Source organism: Rissa tridactyla, chromosome 3 (genome assembly GCF_028500815.1).
Source record: "Rissa tridactyla isolate bRisTri1 chromosome 3, bRisTri1.patW.cur.20221130, whole genome shotgun sequence".
NCBI classification, from domain to species: domain Eukaryota; kingdom Metazoa; phylum Chordata; class Aves; order Charadriiformes; family Laridae; genus Rissa; species Rissa tridactyla.
Window position 1 is genome coordinate 16,510,953 of NC_071468.1, and position 27,669 is coordinate 16,538,621.

Here is a 27,669-nt window from a genome sequence, read left to right on the forward strand (position 1 = left end):
CTTCCATAATTGGGAATGCTATGTTGTAAGAAGTTAAACTACACCCAGCAAGACCTACTGCCTATGGCTGTACTTGTAAGTTAAAGAATGTCAGCACTTGGGACAACATGGTCATCTAAATACTGTTAGAATGACCCCTGGTATAATTTTTGCACAGGCCGGCTAGCACTCTTCCAAGCAATGGTCAGGCACGATCTGGGAGTTGGCACGGGCCAGGAACAGAAAGTTTGCATGCAGCAGCTGTGCTTTGCAGGCTAACAGGACCTAATTTTGTTAATGTAGCCAGATCAAACCAGAAAGAGCCATGGCACTATACACACGCAGTCACTCCAGCTCAGTCTGCACCTTGCCAGACATGAGATGACTCCATTCAGTCATTGCTTCTGCACCATGCTCTAAAACAGGGTATGGTAGCACAGAGGCAGTCCTGAATGTGAGACTGCATTTCTCCTGCTGAAGTCCTGTGCCCAGACTAAAGAGTCCTCAGAGTTTGGTACAGGAAGAATCTATTGTCTCTCAACAGCCAGACCGAATTTGGCAGGGTCAGCAATGAGCTACTGCTAACAAGACCAGCTGTCACCAAGCTGCAGTACAGATAGGCCTCACGGCACTGTTCTATGCAGCATCTCTGGTATCAAGATATCTTACTAGCTCATTCCCAGTGCAAGAACCAAGTGGTCTCTGTGCATGGACTGGTGTTAGTCTTGATCTTACAGGCTTGCCTATTACCCAGAGCACTAGTGGCTGCATTGAAATACCTTAGTGATTTTGAGGGAACCAGCCCCGGTCCACTAGGTTCAGCGCTGAAATATATTTAGCAGCAGTTCTGGACACTTGATGCCTTTGACCTGTCAATCAAACAGATTAACCTAAAATATAAATAGATTGTGAGTATTTATGTAGATATGTATTTGTATATACATATATATATATAAAGATATACAGCCCATACATATGAATTCAAATGTGAATTACATGATAAAATTTAAAAACTTTTAAATTATAAAAAACTGAACATCTTTCAATACAAACCTCATACAAGACAAAACCATTTCGTGCATTCATTTCAGCTCAAATTTGACAGCAGAAATAAAGTTGCAAAACAGAATTACAGACCATGATTAGCTCGTCCAGTATTTTGTTATCCAGCATTGTGATGAATATAATACCGCTGTTACAATCCTCCTTAATATATGTAAGGTTTTACCTCTTTTTTGCAGCCAGAGGAACATTGTTCTGATAAGCACTTGGCATGATTAGGTCAAGCCCAGAGTATTTCTACATATCACTGTATGTTATTGGTGCATCACAAACGAAGTACAGAAACATACTGGCTGTGCACCTACAGGAATAGCATATCATTAGAAAACAGCAACTGCAAATTATTTGTTATTGTTATGGGTGGGGGAAAAAAAAAACACTGAAGCAGTTCTATATGATCCAACATCCCTGTTTGATTAGTATCATGTGAATATCCCTGCAGAACAGTCACATGTTGTATCTGGACTCCAGTTGGTGCTCATTTTCAGAATGTGTTGTATAGCTGTTCTTTCCATGTAAGATGATCTTGCTGTCTGCTTCCTCAGTCCAGAACTGTCATTAACAAAAGAAACTTTGCTCCCTGGAAGACAGTAGGGGCTACAGTTTACAATGAGTCCACTTAACCAAGCAGCATTATCCCTGAAGAGGTGAATAGTTCTGTAACTTGGCCCACCTTGTTGCATTTTTTTTGCTTTGTTTGGGTTTTGAAAGTCATTTACTGTGCCACACTGAGAAATGGGAGATAAACACAGTTAACTCAGCCATTCTGCCGTGGTACTCTGCTTCTTCGTGCTGGGTCTCTCTTTCACATACTCTATTTACTTCTTGGGTTCAAAGTTTTCATCTCTTTGCTTTTTTTTTTTTTAATCATGTATCACTTGGCTCATCCATCCTTGCACCTCCAGTCTTTGTTGTTTTCAGTCTTTTAATGATCATCTTTCAGTTAAGAGCTCACCAAAGTGTAGATCATGCTGAATGTAAAAGAAAGACATAATATGAAAGTATTCTTTTGAGGCATACAGAGCACTTTGATTTTTATAACCCTTTACTGTCTGTTCCTCATGTCTGACTGTAATGGCCTGTGCTTTCCTTTGCATTCTTTCCATCTCCCTAAAGCATCTTAATCATGGTGTATTCAAGACGGGTATTAAAAAGCACTCAAGAAATAACAAATTCATTATCAACATCCTACTGCACCACAAGCTGTGTTTAAGCTTATTAAAGTGCAGTCTGATGTCTGAATTTGAACAGTGAAGAAACAAAACCATTTTGCTTTAGCGTGTTTGATCTTTAAAACTTCAACTAGCAACTCCCAGCAGGGCCCCCAAGTTTTCCCTTGAAATTGCATTATTTTGTTTCCCTTAGAAAAAACTTCATGCAATAGAAAAAACATAAAATGCAGACACCAGCTGGTGTGAATCCATAAATATTAAATGCAACTCTGGAAAGCAAAGAAATCACAGTACATTGCCACAGCTCCATTTTACAGCAATTCTAATTCTGACACTACCCAGGAAACCACATCAAAAGTGAATGTAATTAATACTACTTTATTTAGCACCAGGCAGTGGATTTTGGCTCATGGCCACGTTTTAGAATGAAGGAAGCGGGGCTCAGAGGAAGCTGCACAACAGTAGAGTCCCAGCAGAAATGCTAGACCACACTACATAGCTGACTTTGGCACGGTCTTTTAGCCAACACAAAAACATGGGGTTAAAAATGTCTCTCTCTCCAGCCGTGCCTGGCCATGTCTCCTTGCACTACAAACAGAGCTTGTCTAGCATAACTGCCGTGCTTTCCACTCACACCCCTGTGAAAAGGACTGGTGGGCAAAGGCACCCAGCCCAAGCCCACAAGCTACTGGATGCTAAACTCCTGCTCAGATTCTCACGTCCCATCTATCTCTGTGAGTTAGGCATCTAGAAGCTTCTTTGAGTCTGGGTCCTTCTACTTTTTTCTTCCCTCTCATGTATGCAGATGCAGGCACATATACATGCACATATGGACAGAAAACTTTGTTGTCAATACTATTTAAAAGTAATATTGAGAAACATCAACCTGCAGCAATGACTCCTCAAGATATGGGGAACAACAGAATAGATAACAGACCAGTGATCGAAGGAAAAATAACATTTATCTTTTTCCACCAGCATACAAACATGTCTTACGGAAGGATTACTGCATGAAAAGACTGGCTCGAAGAGGCACTCCATGCAAATACATTATGGAAGAAGGAGCAGAAGAAAGGCATCATAAAATACCTCCATTTGAAGTGTGTTAACCTTCGCTGTCAAGTAGTTTTATGGTGTGATTACAGGGGTGACTAAAAGCACCTTCGATTCTGCCAAGGCCTTACCTTCAATATGATCCTCATGTATTCTTGCACTGGGCATTTGTGACTGTGCACTACGGACACCTGACAGCTGAAAGGGGCAGGGTGGACAACACACAACTGGGGTGTGTATCTTAAAGCATGTACTTAAATTAGGGGTTTGAACCACACACACGCTTACCCTGTCATGAAATGGAGATTGTAGGAATGACTACAGGCATGGTGCACCCCGTTCCTGCCCACCATCTACCTACCCATTTACTTACCATCTTGAGCATCACTACATCGGCAGCTGTAGTATTTTTCTTATGATTCTCTTGAATCACAAGAAGAAAATCAGCTGATATAGCACAGAATATAATTTGATGCTAAAGTTGTATATTATAATTTTTATTTGATTTAATGTCTTTATCATAATGTTTGCTATTTCACCCATCCTAAGGGACCATACAGACGAGCAACCATTTTTTTCCTTGGGTTGGCCCTGTGGCCTGGCTCAGGCCTCGGATAAATGCTTAATATTCTGTACTGAGGTGTCAGCAGATATAACCACATGCTGTTGTAAGTGGGCATGCTTCCCTGAATCAAGATCAGAAGCAAGTTTTGTAAGACTACGGAAATAGGCCGGTTGGTTCCAATCATTCCTAAATACAACTTCACACGTCAAATGAAAAGAAGCTCCTACTGCGTTAGCAAAAAGATCAGACTTACCAGTACAGATAGTAGAAGAAGGAAAGGAGATAGAAAGCTAGCTTGCACCAGGCCTCTTTTTGACAGTAACTCAAGGTATCTGCATTCATGACCGCAGGTGGATCATATGCTAGCTCTGAACTATCTGCTGGGCAACGAAAATACCTGAAAGAGCAGGAGAAGACATCTGGAATGACTCTGTAACATTCTGTACTAAATATGTGCAGATATACACCCTCCTCATCACCAGCTCAGAAAAAAAGCAATCTTCCATGATATCAGAGGAATTTTCCTCTCTTTTTCAAGCCTCTATTTCCAGACATTAAAATCAGGACGCTAGTCTAAGCAGGCCGTTCTTACAGAACCAAGCAATTAATGAATATGGACTTTCTGTGTTCTATTAATTCTTTAGATTGAAACATTCTACCTTCCTATATTTTTTTTTCTGTCTTACTTACTAATAACTTACACATTGTGAGTGACAACATGTGGTAGCTTCTGATCAGAGTATGGCGGAAGGATTACTGGTCTTTAACTGCATCTACACAACTGATTTCAGACACTATGAAGGGTGGCAATCTCAACCGATAGCTCAGTTCCTTCAACTCTGAAAAGTCAAAAAGTCAATAGAGTGTAATATAAGAGCTGGCCGACCACACGTAGCACTGCTCAAAAAAAATTATCATCCAAATAATTTTAATTGTCAAATGTTTTTTGTCTTATGTAGAAGAAATTTCTAGTTGTTCTCAGCAATAACCAGATGTTTGAGAAAATCTTGACAAAAGAACTTTTTTTGGCAAAGGAGTTTTTGCCTCAGTTGCTTTGCAATAAAAAGCAAAAGCAAACCAAAACGGAAGTCCTCAACAAAGTTAATGAACTGCTGTTAGATAAACATAAATCAGATGAAATATTGTTACTTCTGTTGCTTTGAAATAGTAATGTAATCACTGAAGACTGCCGGGATTGCTTATAGATAGATAAACAGACAGACAGATAGATAGATATAAAAACCCCAAACAAGTGACCAGCAGCACACTTTGAAAGTAAATGTTCTCATAACTTTGCCTTCCTCCCTACCAATATTAGTCACATCCACTTACAATCTCTAATACCATTACAAATTCTTTTACAGAGACCACAGGTGAAGCCTTGCTTAATTATCTTCATTGGGATTAAGATATTACTAAGTAACTTCCCATGGTTTTGCGCAGAACTTTACACAATGAACCCAAACCTGTTTGTGGTTAAATGAGCAGAAATTATGGAGTAATTACAGCAAAGCAGATGGAGAACCATGGAAACAAAGACAATCAAAAGTTCTCTCCAAATGTTGATATCATTATTTAGAGTCTGACCATTTTCACCTTGGACATAAAATACAATTTTTTAATTCTTAAAAAACCCCAAACTTTTATAACCAGTATTATTGTCATACTTTGGTTGTTAATCCTTAGTAAAACAGCACCATAAAACATTTTTATTGCACCCAACAAAAAGGGAGAAAAGCACTCCCAGCTTCACTCCATTTAGCTTTCTGAGAACTATACTGGCACTGTAACTTCTGAATAATACACTTCATCTTATGACTCTAGAATACTACAAAGGTTTGGCAGAAAGTAGTGTAAAAAAAGCTACTACTTTTTAGTTCCTGGTTGAGATAATGGTTTTGCCTTCTTTACAGAATTATTCTTCAAGCTACTTCACAACAGAAGCTATCTGCCACCATATGTATCTTTGTAACACAAAGAGACCCTGACAGACAAAAATCATCTGTGCTTTTACAAACATTGTGGAAATGCAAAACTAGTGAAGACTCCAGACTGACAACCACAAAAACTGATATCTCTTCGTTATCTTCAGAGGCAACAGAAGGCTGATCCTCTACCAGAATGCAGAGGAAAATGCAGTAGCTGCACTGCTTGTCCAGAAAACATTAAAGCTGCTCAACAGCAGGTCTTACATGACCAATTCTGAAAGCCCCTCGGTGAATATAAACATGTAGCAGAGGTCCAGAGCAGAAACACTCCCCACGTTTTCACGTGGGCAGGGTGAAGTCAACAGCTCTTCATCTACTGCAATCCCTATTCCAAGAGTCTCTAAAAGAGACTTCTCTTGCAGAACTGAAATTCTCTACTATACAGCAAGAAATAACTTATTTTATATTGGGGGGAAAAAAAATAGCATAAAGCTGCCAAAGAAGATGAGAAGCAAAATTTTGTAAACCTGACCAGTCTCTATTTCACAACTCCAATGGAAAGGTTTCCTTGCTAGGGTTGAATGAATAGGTCCGAGATCTTTCAGATATGAACTACCTTACGACTCCCTGTCTGTGAAGTATTTAGAGCCCACCAAGTTCAGATTCCAGCCTACTTAATTTTCAAGTTTTCATTCAGTTGTGGTGAGGGCATCCTGACCCTCTTTGGAATATTTATCTAAGTTGGGAACTTAGATAAATTTAGAAAGCCACATTTATAGAATTATAAATGATGTAACAATATGTGTTTTAATAATAAAAAGATACATTTAATAATTATTCATAATTTAATATCAATAAATATTAATAATTTCACAAATATCACATTACTTTTTTAAATAATAAAATGTAAATTTAATAATACTTGTTATTAATATTATAATAATATGTGTATATAAATAATACAATGATATGTGTTTTCTTTACGTATCCTAAATGTTCATGAAAAATGTTTACTTTTTCTCTGGAAACATAAGTTTCAGCTGCTTCTAGGCAAAAGATATTCAACAATACTCCTATTACTACACTTCATAGTTCGTACAATCTGCACATGCGCTGAGTTGGCAAATAAGACTAACAAGCAGTCAGCACGTAAAAGATGGGCTTACCTCCAGAAGTGATAAAAAAGCAAAGGAACATTTAACCCCAGAGTAAGCCACTCCTGAGCACACAAAAACATTATGCAGAAAAGACTATGGATAGAGTACTCCGGCAACACCAGCTAAAAAGAAAGGAACAGAAATAACAGACGTCAGTAAAACACCTCTTTGATTTTATTCATCTAAGCAGTTTTTCAGAAAACAAACCATCTCTTCAAGTCTTCTGTGTGTCTATCCCTAGGCATACCTCAGCTGACAGACGGCTTGGCTATGAGCAATGAGCACAAAACGCAGTGCCAGGTTTGTCCAGGTTCTAACCATGGCTGTACTCCAGGGGCTTGTTGAGAGACATGGGACAAATCACTTACTGTCTTAGCTGGTGCTCCAGATTTCTGTCTAAAAAACATAGATTATATTACTGCCTCCCTCACAGAAGCATTGTGAGACTAAATGAATGTCTGTAAAAGAGTTCTTAAAGAACTAAGTGTCTTTACTGATGCATTCATGAAGGAAATAATAAAGCTATTTCTGAAGCTTCACTTTGATATTGTAAGAGCATCCTTGGAAAACAAAAAGGCTCCTTCTACCATTTTGATATGTTATATACACCCTAAAGAGATTAAATCCATTACTACATCAGTATTGCGACTAAAACACACTAAGACAGGAAACTCACTTTCTCAGTAAATTCCATGGTTCCCCATACTACTTGTTTCAGACTCAAGATGATTCTTTCTATTAAAAAAGAAAGTGAGTGGGCAGCTGACAGAAGCAGAAATTTATGTGATGTTGATTCAGAGTAGTTATTTCTAAAGGTATTTTGCTTTTTTCACTGCTTTCACATTTCTTAGCTGGCTTTCTTCTCTTGTTTTCTTCCAATGCTTTTTCTCAGAAATCTCTATTTCTTTACTTCATTCAAGCCATAGAAGAAATTGATTTCCAGCAGTACATATTTCTCAAAGCTAGACAATCCCATACACAGTTCATCTGTATCCCTTGCTGCATCTTGGAGCTACATCAACCAAAGTTAAATTACAAAAAGCATTTGAGGGGCTTCTTTTGATGTAAATTCATTTTGATCTGTCAAATAATTAAAGTGAGCTCTATTTTTTAAAACAACATAAAACCTACTATACAGCTACTCCCAATGCCTACCTACTCCCATATAGCAATGAATTCCATCTTCTTGGTTCTACAAGTCTTTCCACTCCACATGGAACATATTTTTTTGCTTTCATTTAACTTCACTACTTGAAGTAGTTAGTACATTTGGATATCTCTCTGTCTTTGCCTTCAACTTAAACATTCTCAAAAGCTTATCTCACGTGGATGACAAATCATGATACAATTATATAGTTCAGATTCCAGATGGTAGTTATTTATCACTGCCGGATTTTTTTTTTCTTTCCATTTTTAGAATGTGATTTACAACATGACTATAACCTTTCCCCAAAGAATGATTCATCTTCATCACAAATTGCAGACAAGAAAGGTCTTCACGATATACATCTACTCACTAAGCATCACAACACTTAAAAGCATATTACACTCATTATCACATATTTGATTTCTGATTCCAACAGAATCCACAAACTTAGCAATAACAGAACCCTGATGCCTGATCAGTGGGCTGGCTGGTAATAACAAGGAAGGAAACCCATGGTGAAAATTTATGCAGAGCTTAAAAAAAAAAAAAAAAAAAAAAAAAATCTGCTGTGAAGCTAGAAAGGAAACAAAGGAAGCAGTGGACTCTCAGAAACAGACTCACTTTCCAGTCACAGTTCCTGGTGTAAATTAAATCTACCTATGCTTTTGACAGAACAACAAATGGGTCATTTATGTCTCTTCACTCTGTGGTGACATAAATAAATAAAGGATCAGTGCTGATCACAGTTTCTGAAGAGGACACATGCAAAGAAGCAAACAAAGCCCAGCTTGCAAAGCCAATCACAGTTTATATTCAGGCGATTTACCTACGAGACTACATCTAAAAGGAGTCGAGAGAACTGAAAGCTTATAGTGTAGAAAGGCACTAACAACAAGGCTTGTGAGGAAAAGTAAACTGAATAGCTGAATAACTAAACAACTAAAAAATAACACTGCCTCAGTTCTTGACTGTAAGAATCATCCTGCATTTTGACACAACGTCCTCTGAAACCAATGAAACTTTCAATCAGCTTTAGCAAACACAGGATTCGGCTCCTGGAGAGAAGAAAGATGATTGAGAAACAAAAACATTCAATCCTTATTGCTCCTGCTGAGGTAGTCAACTGCAATAGCAACTTCTGTGATACAGATAGCTGTGCAATAGGAATTAAACTAAGGTCTTTAATTCATTTCTAGGAGAGCATATGCAGCCGTCAGACGGTAAACACGTTAGGATAGAAACAGTATACTTCTGCTTTGAACCAGGAACACCCTGATTCAGCTAACAACCGCTGCTGACACAGTTCAAGATGAAGTCTCAAGATGGTTATGGAACACAGACTTGAAGGAGAAACTGGCAAAGCAGCACAGTTCTTAAGGGCTGCAACTTGGTCACTTTGAGTCCCACGCTAATGAATGTCTTTAGGAATTTATCACCAGAAATTCCGCTGGCTGACATTTACCTGTGGAAAAACATAGGAAAGACTGAAAAGGAAGCCAGTTTCTAGACCAAAATGCTGCTAATCAGAAACACCTTTTGCTATAACATAAGCAACAGAAAGAAACGGCTATACCTTTCTAAGTTTTGTTCTGATATGTATATTTAACTAAATATCCATATTAGTAAATATTCAAAATACTTACTCACAATCCATCATTTGCATTTAAAATGTAAAATCTCAGGTAGGTATCATACTCTTATCATTACCATCTGACCATAAATATTTAGTACATCCTCATACAAAGTAGTACACAGATACACGCACATGTAGATAGATTCTTCCCCTCTAATTACAAAGAAAATAAGGCAGGCTTTGCTGTGTGTGTGTTCACCTAGGCTTGGCTGAACTAAAGCATGGGAAAACAAGCGCTGAAGCTAAGCACCTGTCAGCAGCTTCTTTGTGTTTATAGGAATAAAGGCCTCTGTAGATTGCAACTGCAGAAGGGCATCTCTTGGAAAGCTCAGTCCTAAATAATTTTATTCAGTTTCCTATTTCCTAAATATATTCTGTTCTTACACAAAAGATAAACCCATCTTTTTCTGTCAGTGCTTTTCCTCCTTATTCCGTTTATTACATATGGATACCTCTTTCTCAAATGTAATTTTGCTTTTACAGAACATTATATCATTTTGACATGGAATGACTCTTGCATTTTGTCTCACCAGTGAACAGGGCACATAAAATACCTCACAGGAATCAAAACTGGGAAGATATTATAGCAGGAATAGTAATCGCCCTTCATCAGTGCTATTAAATTCTTATGCTCAGAAAATCAACTGTAACAAGCGACTCAAACTGTTTTCCCAGTCACAGTTAAGCCACTGAAATGTCCAGACCTCCTGCTTCTGTCCAGCACTTTGCTTAGGACCAATATTCCCAAGTGCTACATAATAATAGTAATTCTCGCAGAATTGCTGTTTCTTCCCCAGAAAGACTCTGAGTCTACATCAGTCTCTATGTGTGCATGCCACACTCCATACTGTAACCACAGATTTCACACTGTACCCAGAAACTGTCAGCCATTATGCACTCTACCCTTCCCAGGGTTTCTGAGAGTCTTCATTACACTGATAGAGGCTGAGACAATTTCCCTTCTTAGTGCCTGCCTTCTCCTCCCACAGATGGCAGAGGAAAAATACTGAAGAGAAGTGGAGGTTGCATTTCCTTCACCTAACAAGTTGTTCACCTTAGAAACACACAAGAATCTGAAAGCACCACGCATGCACTGAATCACTCCAGGGCCCCACATTAGCCCCAATCTAAGTGCATATGCTGCTTTATCACAGTGGTTAATTCTGCTGCACTTACTTCTACTAAAGGATGCCTGCAGCTTGCCACTGTGGTGCTGACTTTGCTGCTTTTTTCCACCATATCCCTTGCTAAAGCTGATATGTAGAACATTTCCTCATCGGTATCAGGGAAAGAGGGGATGGACATGTACCCAAGGTTTTCAGAACACAAGAGTTATTTTAATTACACTTTAAAGGCCATCCTAACAGAGCCAGCCAGAGCTAACCTGGGTTACTGAGAAGTATCAGCTGCTGTATTGAAGGCACTGTTAGACCAAAGGGAGACGATTATTTAATGACTCTGAAATTCTGCTAATTGAACAACACAGACCACAAAAATCAGGAATGCAGTGCAAGCAAATGGAAAAAAGGGGGGGGGGGGGGGCAAAAAACCCCCATTAGAAACACAAGAAAAATAGCAGTACCATGTGCATTAGCCCAGACCAGGCACATATGTGGAATGTACCTACACTGAAACAAACAAATCGTATCTGCTTGCTTCTGCTATTGCACAAACCAAAGAAGCAGAGTCAACTGTGTATAACTTAAATACACAGACCATACATCTTAACATTTGCAACAGTTTTAAACATGCTGCTTGCATCGATCAAACACATTACATTTACTGTTGAAATACAGGAAGGCTTCCCACTTACATTTTCTAGTGTATCTTTCTAATCTACTTTAAATGATTTGAGTTACTTGAGTTCCAAAACCTCCTCTGAAAGGCTGCCCTAGAGCCCAACAGAACGCTGTCACAGTAAATATACTACGGTTTTGAGTCCAAATTTTCAGGTTCAATTTCTTTCAATTCTCCTCTTAAAATCCACACTTGCTTGTGTTTCTACGACCTCTGTTCTCTAGTCACTTGTAGCAATTACTTAGAAATTCAGTTGCGTAATTACAATTGTTATAATACCAACCTATAACCAAAGCATTCTAAGCAATTCAAATCCATGTTACGCAAACCTCAAGGTATTTAGCGGTTTGCTACATAGATGTGTGCAACTAGCTGAAAAGAAAAAGTCTGGAAAATGGATTCCAGATCATCAAAAGAACAACCTGCAGCTGAGCCTACTAAGTTCACATATACAGCTTTACATTTTATCTGGGGGAGAGCAATGGTGCACTCATGCAGGACTCAATGTTATGGACCAAATGCAAAGCAGAAATAAAAGAAAGGATATAACATCTGTGTTTTCATCCCTCCACCTTTCTGGACCACAATGAAATAAAGCAGCACAAAGCCAATGATTTGTAAAGGAAATTTCATTATTCTAATGCACTATTAAGAGCAGTATTAAGTGGATGTGAACATTAAGTCACTCCACAGCACAAATACCAGACAATGATGAATAACACAAAGAACCTAATTACCATTCTCACAAAGCACTTCATATCCATCTGTAACACAGTACCAGATCTAATATTAAAATAGAGGATTTCTGGATGCTCTTTCCATCTCAGCTACTAAACACATCTATATTTAGGCCTATTGTTTCACTTCTCATTGTCTCATTTTTGCCTTCTGCAACATGGGGGTTATTATATTTAAAATCTATAGACTCCATTGGAGCTAGTTTATGACTAGACTATTTAAGCGTTGTCATAATACAAATAACTTTAACAAGAGTGACAGAGGAAGATCAGGTCTTTATGGGACATTCATCAAGAATATCTATAAATATTTCTGCATTGCAGTGCCTATGGGAGGTCATAACAGCCAACAGGTAAAGAGGTTATGAAACGGATTTAAAAAAAGAGACTTCAATACAAGGCCTGCAGCGCACCAGCACAATTCAAAAAGTGCCCTGTCCTTGGAAGGCACGTCATTGAGGCAGATGTGCTGTGATCTTACAAGGGTATCTCCTCTGCTAACTGTTCTTTTCCACTCAGCAGGGATCAGGAGATACCTTCACAACCTTTCTTTTTTTAACGTTAATTCAGAACCAGTAACGGTAGCTGGGTTAGCAACCCTGGAGTGAGAAATTCTCTAATTTTCACAACAGAGACACAAAATAGGGTGAGAAACGCTTTCTTGCCCTGCCTCACTATTGTGTTTCAGACACAACCAGCCAGGACACCCCGCAGCTGGGTTATTCTAAGAGCTCATACCGCCTTTGTCTGTTCTCCCAAAACTGGTGAGAATGACAATTACTACCACAGCTGTTCATTAGGATATCGAAAACCAGCCCCTCATTTCACAGGCAGGTCTATGAATACAGAAATCTCAGTGATCATTAAAATGAAGTTCAGCCATCTGCATGGCACAGGAAGGGCCCTCGGGCCTTCTCCCGGGGGTCTGCCTAAGATTGACAGTTTCATGAATGCTGAAAACTAAGTGTTCACTAAAGGGCTGTTTCTGTATCTGGCGTGTAAAGGCTGTCAGTCTGAGGGAGCAGATCTGGTACAGTGCAGACATGGTAAAGACAATCCCTGCCCTGCTATTCTAACAGCTTCATTGAAAACATCAGCATCTAAATGCATGGCAGGACACTTAACTCCCAGCAGAAACAATTTTCATCCATATAACAGGTATGATGTAAAATCACTGCACTCTATTTTTAGGTATTATATTGCTTTTTGTAATGGTGTAGTGGCTTTATAGGGTCTGATCATGAAGAAAATCCATAAAGAACATTCTGCTAAACACAACAGTGACTTTTGATTTGACCCCAGTTTCTTTAGTTTTATCAAAATGGAAATATTTACTTTATTGCATATCAAATTAGAGCAAATACAGCCCATTAGCAAGTCAAATTTTGCCAATATCTTCAACACAGCTCAGAAAAACAGATGCATAAATTACATTACCCCAAGCAGCTGAGAAGTACACTGCTCTCAGGAGTATGTTACAGGCAACAGTTACTCATATACATTTTTGCTGCATCTTCAGCCTTATTCTACTATTACTTGTGATGTCCTGATACTGTAAGGGCATATGTTTACATATCCTTCAGAAATTACTGGAAGAAGCTGAGTTGTAAGGCAAGAGGTCATCTATTACAGGCTGATACTTTGTTTGCCACTTTGATTGTTGAATAAACATTTAAAAGATGAGATTAACAGCAAAATACAGTTGGTTATCCTGAAATAGTTTTATGCTTAAATATTTTCATGAGTAATAATATTATGAATAACCATATGTATCTCCCTTCAAAAGGTATTTCAATTTCCATCACGCATCACACTGTTGAATCTCACTTACTCCCTCGAGTAAAAGGTGGGTAAGGACCAAATAGTGACTGAGTCACAAGTTTGAACTCCTCTCTCTTGCAATAGTTTTGTAACTTTTCCCCTTATGATCTACCCCTGCTTTAAACAGCTGTGCAGGCACAGCAGGATATATTTTTTCATTATCCCTAGGTAAGCACACAGACATCTTTAGGTAACAATTGCTAAAAATAACAATTGTTATCTTCTAACTTTTGAAAAGTGCTGAATTCAGGAACTTGTAAATTTGCCTAAAAATAGTGCTGGCACAATGCACATAATAAATGAGCACCAGTAGTGAATGAACTGCCTGCCAGAAATACCCTACTTCCTCTAAGTTCTTAAGTCCTATCTTAAGGACTTTCTGTCCTGCTATGGTACTGTATACAAGGAAAGGACGAAAGGGATTATGTTCAGTATTTTTATTGCAATAGTAATCCTTTCCAGTAAATATGAACCCAATATATTTACAATAAAATAAAAAGCATGAAGAAGAGATGGCACTATCTTTAGTCAAGCAACATTTATGGGATTATTTCTGCAGAAAGTATAAATACTGCCAGCTCTTTGGTCCCAATTCTACTGTAAATTCTGCAAAACAGTCACTGTGCCAAGTTCCACTCTTTCTGATGAAATTAAAACTATTGGGGTGCCCAAGAGACTAACTGAATAGGGCACACCCCCATTTTATACCATTCCACACTTCATAGATAATAAATGTAACAGAAGAGTAGGCAGAAAAGACTTAAGAAAGGGGAGGAGAGAAGCTTTTAGATGATCTGTAGTGAGTTTCCTATCAGAGTGCAAAAGAGGAAAAGCAACAAAGGTAATGAAGGTCTAAGTTTTATCTATACTGCAAATTTATTGCAAGATTCAGGGAAAATTATTATGTCCCTCATGCAAACAAAATCTCTACCAAGTGTGAATCACTATCAGTATATTAACTCCATCCTCTTTTAGGCAAGTTGCAGAAAACAAGCAAACCAACACAGAGCTAGTGAAAGTGTAGAATACTTCAGTTAAAAATATTTTACATGCTTTTCCCGTATCACCACTTCCCCGTCAAGCTACATTCTTCTTTCTTTCACTTGCACAACCTAAGAACAGCCCCTCTGTTTACATGAGCAGCAAATTTAAAATTTATCTCATACCTCTTTTGACTAACAAGAGATGCTCTATACCAAAATTATCCAAACAGAACACATCCATAAGTCATGACTTCCATAAACTAAAATTTGTGTACCAATACATTTTTATCTAACTTCAAATTTTATCCTTAGTGTGTAAAGTTACTCATTCGTAATATAAAAATACCTTGTCAGAGCCACTCTGAAGGCCAGAAGAAAGTTGGCTTTATCATTTAATAGCAGTATCTTTCAAATAAGTACTGAAATACATGCTTACCAGTTTTACGTCTCTCACGCATGCTCAATCTAACATACTTTAAAAAGTCCTAGGTGACTTCAAAAAAAAGAGAACCTAAGTTAATTTAGTTTTATGAAAGATGGTATAATTAGAGTCCAAGTCCTAACTGACAGAATGTGTACAGCATGGCTAACTTACATCCTGCAAAATCTGAAGAGCTAATCAATGCTTCAGAAACAGCTGCATTATTCCAGTGCCTGCATGCAAATTCTAGAATTTCTTCGGAGGCAGCTTAGAGCTAATTATGTTTGCATATGTGTAGCAGGGGAGTGTAGCTCATACTCACTATGATGTTGAGAGATCTACCTCATCATATTGTCTATGTTTAGTACTATTTCTGTAGAGTAAGCATCACAAGTCTCTAAGCATACGACACAAGATGATTTCACTCCCAACAGTCATCAATCGGACTACAGTAGTTTGAGTCTGGCTCCAGACTGGGCTGGATTTGAACAGCTGCTGTACAGATTAAAGACTACACGCAATTATTAACTCAATGAACCATCAGAGCCCTCAAAAACAGGAAATAAATTTTTAGCTTCAATTAAAAATAAAAGATCCACGCTATGCCTGCTAACCAGAAAACCAAGTAGCTCTTTGAAAACAAGATTTCTATCATTAGATCAGCTGTGCAACCTTTCCTTTCCTGTTGTGTACATGTCTTGTGAGTGTAAACAAATGTTCTTCATATTTATTACCATGTGGTTTTTGTAGCACCTGGCACAAGGCTTTGTATTTTAGCTGAGTCTGGAAGCATTGCTGTAACACAAACACTAACAAAACACATAATAGAAAAGGAGACCCAAGTCTTGCTGAAAAAAAACTCTGGCTGGAGCACAACAGGGCCCTTAAAAGACTGAAGTATGCAACTAAGGAAATAAAAAAAGAATGCAAAATTCAGAGTGGCAAAACATAAGTCAGCGAATATCCACCTAAAGACAACAAAAGCAGATTTGCTCCTGTACTGCATTTTCTTCCAGAAAGAAGACAAAGAGACTGAAACCACTCTTTTGAATTTACTGAAGAAACCTTTAAAATGCAAAGAGTCTTCATATGATAATGTTAATTCAGAATATCACTGCTGTCCCAGTAGCAGATCATATGTTTAAACCTCTAAAAAAAAGGAGCACTGAGCAACTGTTTCATATTCATATGGTTTATTAGGCCAGATAATAGAAAGTTCAGATCCTGATAAAACTATCCCATGCGATCTGATCAAAAGGTACCCTGACTTCTTGGAAATATGTACCAGCCACCTTCCTTCATGACACAGACCTCTCTCAGTAATGGCCAAACCCAAAGGGAAGAAAATGATGATTTTCCAACAAGTAAAGCATTACTAGCTCAAGTGAAGTGTTACGAAGGCAATAGCTGAATTGTCTAATCAAAAACTTATATTTCTTCCCCTCATTCTGCTCAGAGTTTCTCATGAGTTTCACTGTGAATTTCTACACAAATTCAGACATATTTGGTCATAACCACCAACAATGCACTACATGTTTTTTATCTAACTGGTGTTTAAATTATAATAACTTCAAATCCCAATTTAAGTCCAGGCCTATTCCACATGAGTTTATGCTTGAATATCAATCTGTTTCTCATCTCAGAGCAATAGAGACGGCTCCAAGCTGTCAATGTCAAGGAGGGACTGAGAGTGCCCACAGAGAGCTACCACAGCTGCTTTCGTTGTAATTCAGTTTTAGAGATGAATGGTAATCATGAATGTCAAACTTGAAGCTGAACCCTTCCTAAATCCAGGGATGTTCAGAAAGCTTTTTGATATAAACCAACGGTTTTGAGTCACTGAATTGCAGTGCAAAGATTGAAAAAAGGAAAAAAAAAAGAAAAAAGATTTGAGATGATAGAAAATAATTTTAAAAATAAATAGTATTTACTTAAATCTTTTTATACACAGCAGTGGCTGCTTGGGTACAAGCTTTTGTATTGCACTGAGTCATAGGGAGACAAAGTATTGAACAACTACCTGCAGTATGTTTTCTATATAGATAATTCTATATTCATTCTTCAGAAGTTATTCATATTGTCTCTTGATTAGGGCTTACGCTTCCGGTCACTCAGTAGGAAGAGTCTCCTCTCCTGACAGTTTTCCCGCTGCCCAGATGATAAGTCAAAACTCAGCATTTTCATCATATTGATGAGGTAAGAAAAGAGAGAGCATTAGATACATCAAGAAATACAACAGGTACTGCGAAACCTGTAACATTGATGAACTCTTTGGTCTCTAATGAGAGTGGACAAAGTTCATGCGCTCCATCATTGTAACAATCACTGTTAACGGGAAATATGTCACATGGTGCCATTTTTTGTTCCCTTTGTGATCTTTGTTACAGTAGCAGTTTATCAGAACTCTGGATACATACGCCTCTTTGTCCGGCAAGGCAGAATACCACTTATATTTCCACAGTTCAAAAATACCTTTTGACTAGACTAAAAAGTCTGTTTTCCTCTCAGATAACACAAGCACCTAAACTTCAAAGATGAAACGTTGAGTACTGAATGATACATACCACAAACCTGATATGTATTTACCCTGCAGATCTATCCCTCTAGTGTGGCTATGCTGCACCATTTTCTTTTTCCGTCAAGTATAACTAAATGAGGAATTAAAATATCTTTACTGAAGTTGTAAAGAATTTACAGCACTAATAAGATAAAGATAAAACTAATGCTGCTATTCCCAGTTCTGCAACAAACTAATTGTCTTATTGCTGTAGTTTCTGCCTACGAGATTTTTCAATCCCAGGAAGAAAGTAGGATTCCTTCCTACATATGGATGGAAACACACAACTTCAAAAATTGCTTGTGATTATACATCACATTTGCTTATATAGCCTTACATTAAACGTTTTAATGAACCATGCTATAGGCTTACAGAAGTACTCTGCTAATGATTATCAGCCTGCAGACTGGCTAAAAGAATGTCACGCATCTATCAATCTCTAAATCCATGATTAAGCAATCATCTGACATATCCAGAAACACAGTTAAAATCCATCACATTATCTCAGGCTTGCCAGTGACTACGAAGCAGAACAATGGAACAAGTGATCACTGTAACAACCAGCAAATTTATTAAGAAGAATATGATCAGTCAATCGAAATCAGCTATGGCGACACCTGGCATTCTTCAAAGCGGTATGTCCACTGTAGCTGCTGCATGCAGAGAATGGTGGGAGCTACTAGTAGGTGAAGGTCTGGAACCTAACAAGGTCCAAGTACAAAAATTATTTCATATGGCAATTACTCCAGCGCACATTGCTCAGTCTCCTTCACCCAAAATATGCAGGAAAAAAAAAGCTGAATCAGGATAAACATGGAGAGAGAGGGCTACTTTTTAAAAATGCTGATCTCCCATAATATTTATCTACAGGTAAAGTAGAACCACCTCCATACTCAGAAAATACTGTTTTCATCTGCTATTAAGGAAAAGCTAAAGAGCTAACTTGTTCCCTGTTAGCTGATCAAATGAGCTCAGTAATGTTCCACTGAATGTGTCGTGGTTTTCTTCCAAGCTTTGAGTATGTGCATTCAACACTGACAAACAGGCATGACACAGACACAGGATCAAGCCTTATCTTCTTCCTTGGAATGCTCCATCTACAATTGAACCTGTGGTGTTAACCCACAACCCTTCAAGCTTCTGATTACTCATGCCTCTGAATTACTGTTACTTTCGTACATGTAAGTAATTTTGACTTTTTTGTTTTACAGACTATTTAAATATGGAAACACACCAAAACAAAATTGTATGCAGACACTCAGGTGTCTGGAATTATATATTATGCTCACTAGGTTTTACATTTTATTTACAGTATCTCAGTCTGAATAGAATTTCCATAATTGCTCTTTAAGCTAACATTGGTTTTGGTTATTTACCAAAACCTGTAAATACAGTAAAACATAACTGTGGTGTGTATTAGGGTATATACTATGGAACATAAATTTAAAAAATACATTTATTTTATTTTTACAGAGCAGTAAAAACCAGAACTGAATCTGGTAAACACCAGAACTATTGAGTACAGAATAAATTTCCACCTCTACTACTGCGGATCCAGCTCCACTGGAAACCACAGTGACAGAGGTACTAGAACAGAACAAGCATTGGCAAACCCCAGCCTTCTAACTAAAATGTTAAAACTTGCTTCAAAAAAAGATTAGGCGAAGAGGTTTTGTTGTTGGGTTGGTTTTTTCCCCAAACACCACACCTGCTAATGTACAATCTACTGTTGCTGTTACGACTGCTAGTACAGGAGTTCTGAAGTGGCTAAGTTTCATTATTCAAAAGTTGTCCCTGCAGGGGTTGTTGTCTGTGTATTTGTATTTTTCAAGACAGTTCAAGTTCATCTGGAACATCTTTGAGACTAATGTCACCTTGCCTGTGGTTAGATTTCTTGCTGAATTTGCTCTCTTCCAATCATTCCTTTAGGACTTGAAAAAAACCAAACCAAAACAAAAAACAACCAAAAAATCCCCACACCAAATAAAAATCAAGAAAAAGGATTGAGTTCTGGTACAATATTTTCTTACACTTGCAGTTTTACAAATTTTATGCCTAACTTAACTAAAATGCTGCACTACAGCAGGAAAATGAGTAAAAGTCTGTCTTACCTACCTCGATTCCCTCCCAGGTAAGTTCCAGTTCCAGTTCTGCTGTTCATAAATCACTCTTACTTTAGTTTAATGGAGTTCAAAAACAAATATTTGCTGATAATTTGAGAAAGGTCACTTATATTGTTCAGCAGTGTTTGGCATGAGCAAACTGAAGTCTGAAATACATTCGCTGAGCAGGACAGCAAGTTCAATCAACTTTCCTCCTTAGTAAGGATTTCTCAAATTAATTAAAAATTACGATGCATAACTTAATTTAAATTTCCTCAAAGGTAAAGTAATAATATTACAGTGGTTGATTAATGAAATAGACTATGTTTTAATGTAGGAAATTCCTAATTGTCTTTAGTGCTAAAATAAGTAAATCCAACAGGAACCAATCAGGTAGGTATACTTCTTGAAATATACTGCAATTACAATTATATAATATAGCTGTCATCATTAACTGAATATATTTTAATGACCCCACAAAAGTCATGGTAGATCTGTATGGCACACCTTACCTATCCCGCTCCTCAGCAGGGCTGATGAGCCCAAGAAATCTGTACTGCTGTATTCTGTACTGCTTTCACTAGGCTCAAGACAACTCAGTCACAACTAGCTTGTGTACCTCTGTACAGCATTACAGTGTGTCGCGTAATCCTATCCTTAGAGAAACAAAGGCAGTTTAGCATTCAGCAACGCTAGTGTATGTCCTATGTGAATCATGTAACACTTGTATGACACACCAATTTCCACACAATGGAACATTCAACAGTTTACAGCACACACACACGAACACAAATCTATACTATAAGGCCCCCAAAACACACCACTGAATAAAATGAGATGCCTGTATCCTGGGAGAACTGCATTTCACGCTGGCTTCAGAAAATAAGTCCTTCCTCTCATTTACTTTGGGATAGAAGAGATTTGAGTATGGCTATACAAAGTTCTTTATACATGATCAATCATTCTCAAGTAACCAGAAAACTTACACTGATCTAATTCTAGTTCTATAGCACCATAAAACATGGTCCATGCATACGTGCATGTACACATGCCAGCACCATATATATCTGCTTCACACGACCCCTACTTGTTTTAATGATATAGAAACATTTTCCCCAAACCAAACGTCAGAAAATGCCTGGCTGCAGATCAATTATATCCTCCATTCTATTTCAGAAAATGTAAATAAGTTATATAATATCTGGGGACATATCACATACCTGGTCACAGCTTATTAATAATCTCCTTCAAGTAGTTTTGAAATAAAACTGAAACTCAATCCTTAAGAAACTCTTTGCCCACTGGGATCAGATTTATATAACATATTATATGCCCGCTTAATAATTCCCCAGAAATGCTTCTAAAAACAGCATATAATGAAACTGAACTTATTTTTATAGCCCACCTATAATATCTTTAAAAAAATAGATTTACAGCAGATCTTAGTTCTAATGTCATAAATAGCAAGATATCACCATTTTTAACCCTTTAAAAGAATTATCTGACTTCAAGACATAGGAAAACAGATGTGTTGCTGTTTCATAGAAACAGACCTAAAGTCACACAATGTTTTAATGAGGGATATATTTAGTGCTTGCTTGTTGAAAACATCGTAACTGCTATTTTCCTGTATCTATATAGCTGGCACTCAACTGTACTTCCAGAATTTTCACCAACAGCAAATCCTTTATACTAAATAAACTAAAGCTTTTTTTAGTGATTGACAGATTTGAACACTACAAATCTCTGTAGTTACTGCACCTTCCTTTTCTTGCATATAATCTCTCAATTAAAACAAATGTGTCCCCAAAGAACTTTGAAGAGGCTGAATTAACAAACTATTGAAGTGAACCAGGAACAAGCCAGTCCCCTATGAATATAGAGTCTGTAATTAGCCAAAATGCTCCACTTTGCTGTTCACAGTGAGGCTGAGGCTCAATAAAAGTTAAACACTGATGCAGGCAAGGCATTCCCATGGGGCTCACATATATTAATACATTACCACTCACCGGTTGCTTTACATCAAATAAACTGGAACACAGCTTGAAATTGGCTGGCTGCCTATTTAATAAAATGGAAAGCTATTGGTGATAAGTATTTTCTCCTATTTTCATATCCCTAGTGTCATAAACAGGCTAAGTAAGTACTTAAATGTGGCTCCTAACAGTACCGTGCTCATAATGGTGCCAAACAGATATGACTCAGGTTCTGCCTGATCAGGGAATGACACTTCAGAGATTCTGCACGGAGTCAGTTACACCTTTAGATCACCCCAGACCAATAATCCCTTGCACTCACTTTCCCAAAACCTCTAAGGATGAGGCCATCGGTTTCTTAAAACTGTATCTGAAGTCAGTTCTTAGCTCGATTAGGATGCAGTCATCAGTCTACACTTCAGTGATGACCTTTTTAAGCAAAAATGCAGCATAATTTAGGTGGCTCCATTACCACTCTGAGGAAGGTAATTTATAGAAACGAATACATAGAATAAAATAGTTTAGAACTATGATTGTTTTGGCTTCAATGGGACAGAGTCAGGAGAATAACGAGTGTTTATGAAAACCCTCTTTCAAGCTACAGATGAGCAACCCATGAATGTATCAACCCTACAATTTATCATCTCCTAATCCCTCAGAGACTGAGGCACTCAGCATCTCTCTTGTGTCAAGTTAAAATAAATACTATATCAACTTTTCTATTCATCCAGTTAAAAAACTTAAACATTAAATATGCGGCTAATAAGATATTTAGTTTATCAATTAGTAAGCCACTGTTCAAAAAAAGGTATTTCTAAAGCCTGTACTACAACAATATCATCAGTTGGTAGGGCTTTATAGCTTTTTTTTTTTTAATAGGTGCTTTTATAAGCACCTCAAGCTGCAACTGCAAAACGATTCACTGCCTTCAAAAACAATGATCCAAAATGAATGGGCTGATGTTCTTTAGTTTCAGTTCTTATTCAGAAATCCTCTATTATGTTAGCCTTTTATAATTTGTCTTACTTTATCCTTCCAAGGTCATCATGACTTCCACACGTTGCCACTGGATGGCTTTAATTCTCATAAACTTCATAAATCCTAGGCTAGTTTATGCTCACCTTTCGCAGGAGGAAGCAAATACGCTCAATATTTCTCAGCCGCTCTCTCTGCCAAGAAAAAGTGGGAAAAAGGAAGGAGATTAGCTGGTGTTATTGGTGTTATAAATTAAAGACAATACATTACAATTAAAATGGGTCAAGATCATAATGAATGGCTGCAGAGAAGCAACACATTATTAATCTGAAACAACAGTATTCACTTCTTACCTGCTGACTGCAAGCCAAATGATTTACCCATTTCAAAGTTCCAATAAGTTATTTTTTCATCTGTTACTGGGTGTAACAATAACTGGGGATTCAAGTCTGTGTTAGCCTTGAGCCAGAGGCTGCAACTTCTTTTTAAGTCACCATTTGTGTCTCTATCCAATGGTGCCAATCTATACCACACAGACAAAATATGGGCACAAGCAACTATGCATGGGGAAAAAGGAAAATACACTTGACCAAAGATATAAGAAATACCTGCTAAAAATATTCCTTTTATGGCAATATAAAAGGCATCAACATGTATACTGTGCAGAAGAAAGCAATCTGAGATTATTGCTTGAGTTATCGCAGAAAGTTTCATATAAGAGCATCAAATATGTGAACAGATCACAGAATACTTTGCTGTGTTTTACTAGAAACTCTACTATTAACTTTTTGATCACACCACTAATATGACTGAAACAGGGATGGATTAACTTCTTTTATCCTGGAGACCAATTCCATTACCATTTTAAAATAAGAGGAAGTTATGTCCATGGAACACCTTACCAGTTTTAGGAAGACAACAAATTACTGGAATTTGGTGCATATAAATACACATTTCTTGTGTGCAGTTCTCAAGCTGGCAAAAGTGAAGTCAAAATCAGATTACTTCCAGTATATTCAAAACCAGATTACTTCCACTGAAGTCCTCTATAGGGTTTCTTAATATAATTTTTCTTCTGTTCTCATTCTTTGCTTATGTGTTAGTGAACAGTAAACAAGTCTTCTTATTTGAAGATTCACATAAAGATTACACTTAAAATCATCAGTGGTCTAAGCAGTACTGCAAATCCCCTGCAGAGTTATGAAACAAGGTTAAACGGCAAAGCACTAGCTGCTGAATCTGGTTGTCATTTGTAGGCAATTCAATAACTTGATACTCTGTAGAGATCAGATTCAGCATCTGTCATAATCATTGTAATTCCCAGTGAGATGACGGGGAACCAAGTTCTGCTCTCAGTTCTGGTGGTACAAATCTGATGCATGTTAAACTGTAGTCAGCTAAATCACCCTAGATTATGGCTTTAATTAACAGAGGAATTTTCATATGCTTAAATCTGGGTTGCATTTTGGTTTGTTAGGTAAAACTGAGTTTACAGTCCCAGGGTGATATTTAACCTTTTCCATAGAAGACGCAGCAGAATGTGTTATTTACTCTTAAAGTACAGGAGAATTTAGAGCCCCACCATGGGATAGAGAGGTCTAGAAATGCACCTCTTATCAAATCCCTTCAAGCTTTTGACTCATTGATACAGACAGTATGGGAGAAAGTGGTCATCCTATGCTTGAACACAGAGAAAGCAAATTATTTCAAAAAGGAAAAATTGTGCCACAGCATGAAAACATAAAAAGAAAGCATTAGCATCATATTATATATCCTTCAGTTTTTGAACTTCCCAATTATTTTCCTGCCTCCTTCAGCAAAAAGGAAAGCTATTAGCATAAAGAGTTGCCATCTGGCTTCTTAAGACTGGCCCAATAAATCAACTTTCCAAACTACAGTTGACTTCACAACAGATTCTACATTCATTTCCACACTCATACTTTCACTGACAGCTCAGTGCATCTTCCTTTCTCTCGTAGCTGTTGCTTAGCAAGGCACTGGTTGTACTTACTGCATGGACTGGGTTACACTGATCTATTGGGCTTTTGAAGTCTGTCCGAAGTTCATCAAAGGCGATTATCTGAAAAACAATTTTTTTCAAATATTGTAATGAATGCTCATTCAAACACTTATTTTTGCTTTAGGGACCAATTAGATGCATCACCTGCCTTCCTCCATTTCCCAAGAAAATACAGGAAACTAGCTCCCCTGACAAACTCCTTTCAGAACTAACTAGTTAAAACAAAACACGGGATACTCCTATATATGACACCTAGAATCCATTAATTTGTCACTCTGTAAAATCATACCTATGGCCTTTTCAGCATTGTTACTTTCCAGATTTCCTCCCTCATATCAGCTAGAATTCTCTTCTCAAACTTCCAAATGACATGAAACTATTTCACAAACAAATACATCTCCTGACTTGATGAAAAAAGTAATTAGCTGCCTGAAACACAGAGATGCATCAGATACGCTATTCCAGGTTTAATACGTACACAACAGCTCCTTTTTATTAGTTGTTAAACCTTCTTCAGATATTAATTCTGAATTAGTATCAGCTTAATTATTATTAAGCCACCATTCACTATCAAGCAAACTCCTCAAAAGGTAAACCACTCTAGAGAAAAACATGCCGTTCCTAAATTCCAGCAGATTTTAGAACCTTACTTCATTAATGGAGACCTCATTAATGCAGAGATATCTTTTGCTCATGTCCTTTAGTTTCCTCCACTAACTGTTGGATTGAGACACACTGGTAATTACCACCTGCTCTTAAAGTACATCAGATAAAAGTGTCCATAAAAATAATAATGTTTGATAATGTTTTCTTGGAAAGAAAACAGCTCTAATAACTCTCAGCATATTTCATTCAAAGATCTCCAAGCACATTCTTTATGTTTGTATTCTTGTAATAGCTTTTCTTCTGCTTGCTTCACCCAAGAAATGAAAGCTCACTATGACAGGTACCACATAAATAGATGTTAAAACAATGATTCCTTTTTAGACGATTTACAACCCAGGAAAGTATTTGTTCTCAATAAAAAGATGATGGAAGTACAAGGTAGCAGTGGAATAATTAGTATATGAGTGCAACAACCATTCTATGACATGTTACAGCACGCCTGCTGCCTAGCTGTTCAAAAAGTAACCAACTGGGTGTCAACACAGACCTGCTGTATAGGTAAAACACATTCATTTTACAGATATGGAATGCAGGAGCAGAAATCCTGAAAACAGCCTATCCATGAGTCATATAATAATCTGGTGAGAGGCTTGAGAATAAAACCTAGAGCTACAGTCCACAAATCTAGGCACTACTCCACATCTCACTCTAATGCTGCATTCATCACACTGAAGCACATTTAAACTCAAAAGCATGGCATTTTACAAGAGCACTCTACAGAATTCAATTTATTCAACTATGACAGTCAAAGTGCCAGATTAAACCACAAAGGGAACTATAAAACGTGATTATAAGAAGTGAAGCGTTTCTCCCCATGGATGCAGTATCTCTACAAGTTAGGAACTAGATCTGCAACAGATGTTTAGGCTAAAGTAAAAGGGCAAATAACAGAACCTGTGAGAGGGTCTGAGTACAATTGTGAAGAATAAGGCTCATGACACCTCTATATTTAACACCTCTTGAACAGATCTTCATATTCTCAAACAGGGCCAACTGTTAAGAGGGTAACAACCAGTCAGATGCACACACTTCTGTTTGTAATTGGGTATCAACATCGGCACTGACAGCATTGACAGAAAGGGGGAAGGATGACCCCATAACAGGCGAGTGAGCTGCCTCTCTTCATAGCTGTGCCACTGATTTACTTTGGGATCCTACACATCTCCTCTTTGCCTCACTGCACTGGTACTGACTTACTTTAAGATAGAAAACTGTTACAAGCTTTGAGTGACAACTGTTTTTAATAACATAACAGCTTTTCTTCTTTTGTAAATGTAGAAATGAGCTGAAATTTCCTATAAAAAAAACAACAAAAAAAACCCCAAACAAAACAAGAACAACCAAACCAAAAAAAACCCCACAAAACCCAAAGAGTGAATGTGCTGTGCTCTTCCTTTTGGTAGTCAGTAACAGCAACCAGGAGTTTGATCATCGTGACGTGACAGCCTGTCAGCTCATGCTGTGAGGAAAGACTGGTCTGAGACAACAACAGGAGGAACCTGAATACTAGAATCGTAAGACCGACCCCCTTCAAGATGTCGAGGAAAGCCTCCAAAGATTCGCTGGACACAGAGACAGGATGATAAGCCTGAAGCGTGTTTAGATGAAGAACTAGGTTGCTCTGAAAAACAGAGCCATTAAGGCAGGGCTCTGTTGAGCTAGCCTTAGCTAATGCAGCTAAGTGTTGAAGAAATCCTAAATGACAGTCTGGAAAAGAGATTACCCTAAAATATACTACACATTTAGATTTCCTCATTTTTTGCTTTCTCTTTTTTTTTTTTTTAACCAACATTCCCAACTCTGTAGTCAAAAACATACTCCATTTGCTGGCATTATATTATGTCATGCTTGCATTATATCTAAGTGCATTGAAACAAATATGACCGTATTAAGTACATTGTTTTCATGGAACTAGTAA

General features: G+C 37.6%; 1 protein-coding gene across 2 annotated transcripts in view; it reads right to left on the reverse strand.

Moving 5' to 3' along the window:
- Positions 1-1,129: 1,129 nt before the first annotated feature.
- Positions 1,130-27,669, reverse strand: part of CNIH3 (cornichon family AMPA receptor auxiliary protein 3) — an 87,495-nt gene continuing 60,955 nt past the window's right edge. For both annotated transcript variants that reach the window (XM_054194756.1, XM_054194757.1), the window contains exons 2-6: positions 25,077-25,145; positions 23,212-23,259; positions 6,926-7,038; positions 4,085-4,228; positions 1,130-2,012 (exon numbers count right to left, since the gene is read on the reverse strand). In XM_054194756.1, coding sequence (XP_054050731.1) covers positions 1,985-2,012; positions 4,085-4,228; positions 6,926-7,038; positions 23,212-23,259; positions 25,077-25,145 — 402 coding nt within the window. In that variant the 3' untranslated portion in view covers positions 1,130-1,984. The remainder of the gene's footprint in view (positions 2,013-4,084; positions 4,229-6,925; positions 7,039-23,211; positions 23,260-25,076; positions 25,146-27,669) is intronic.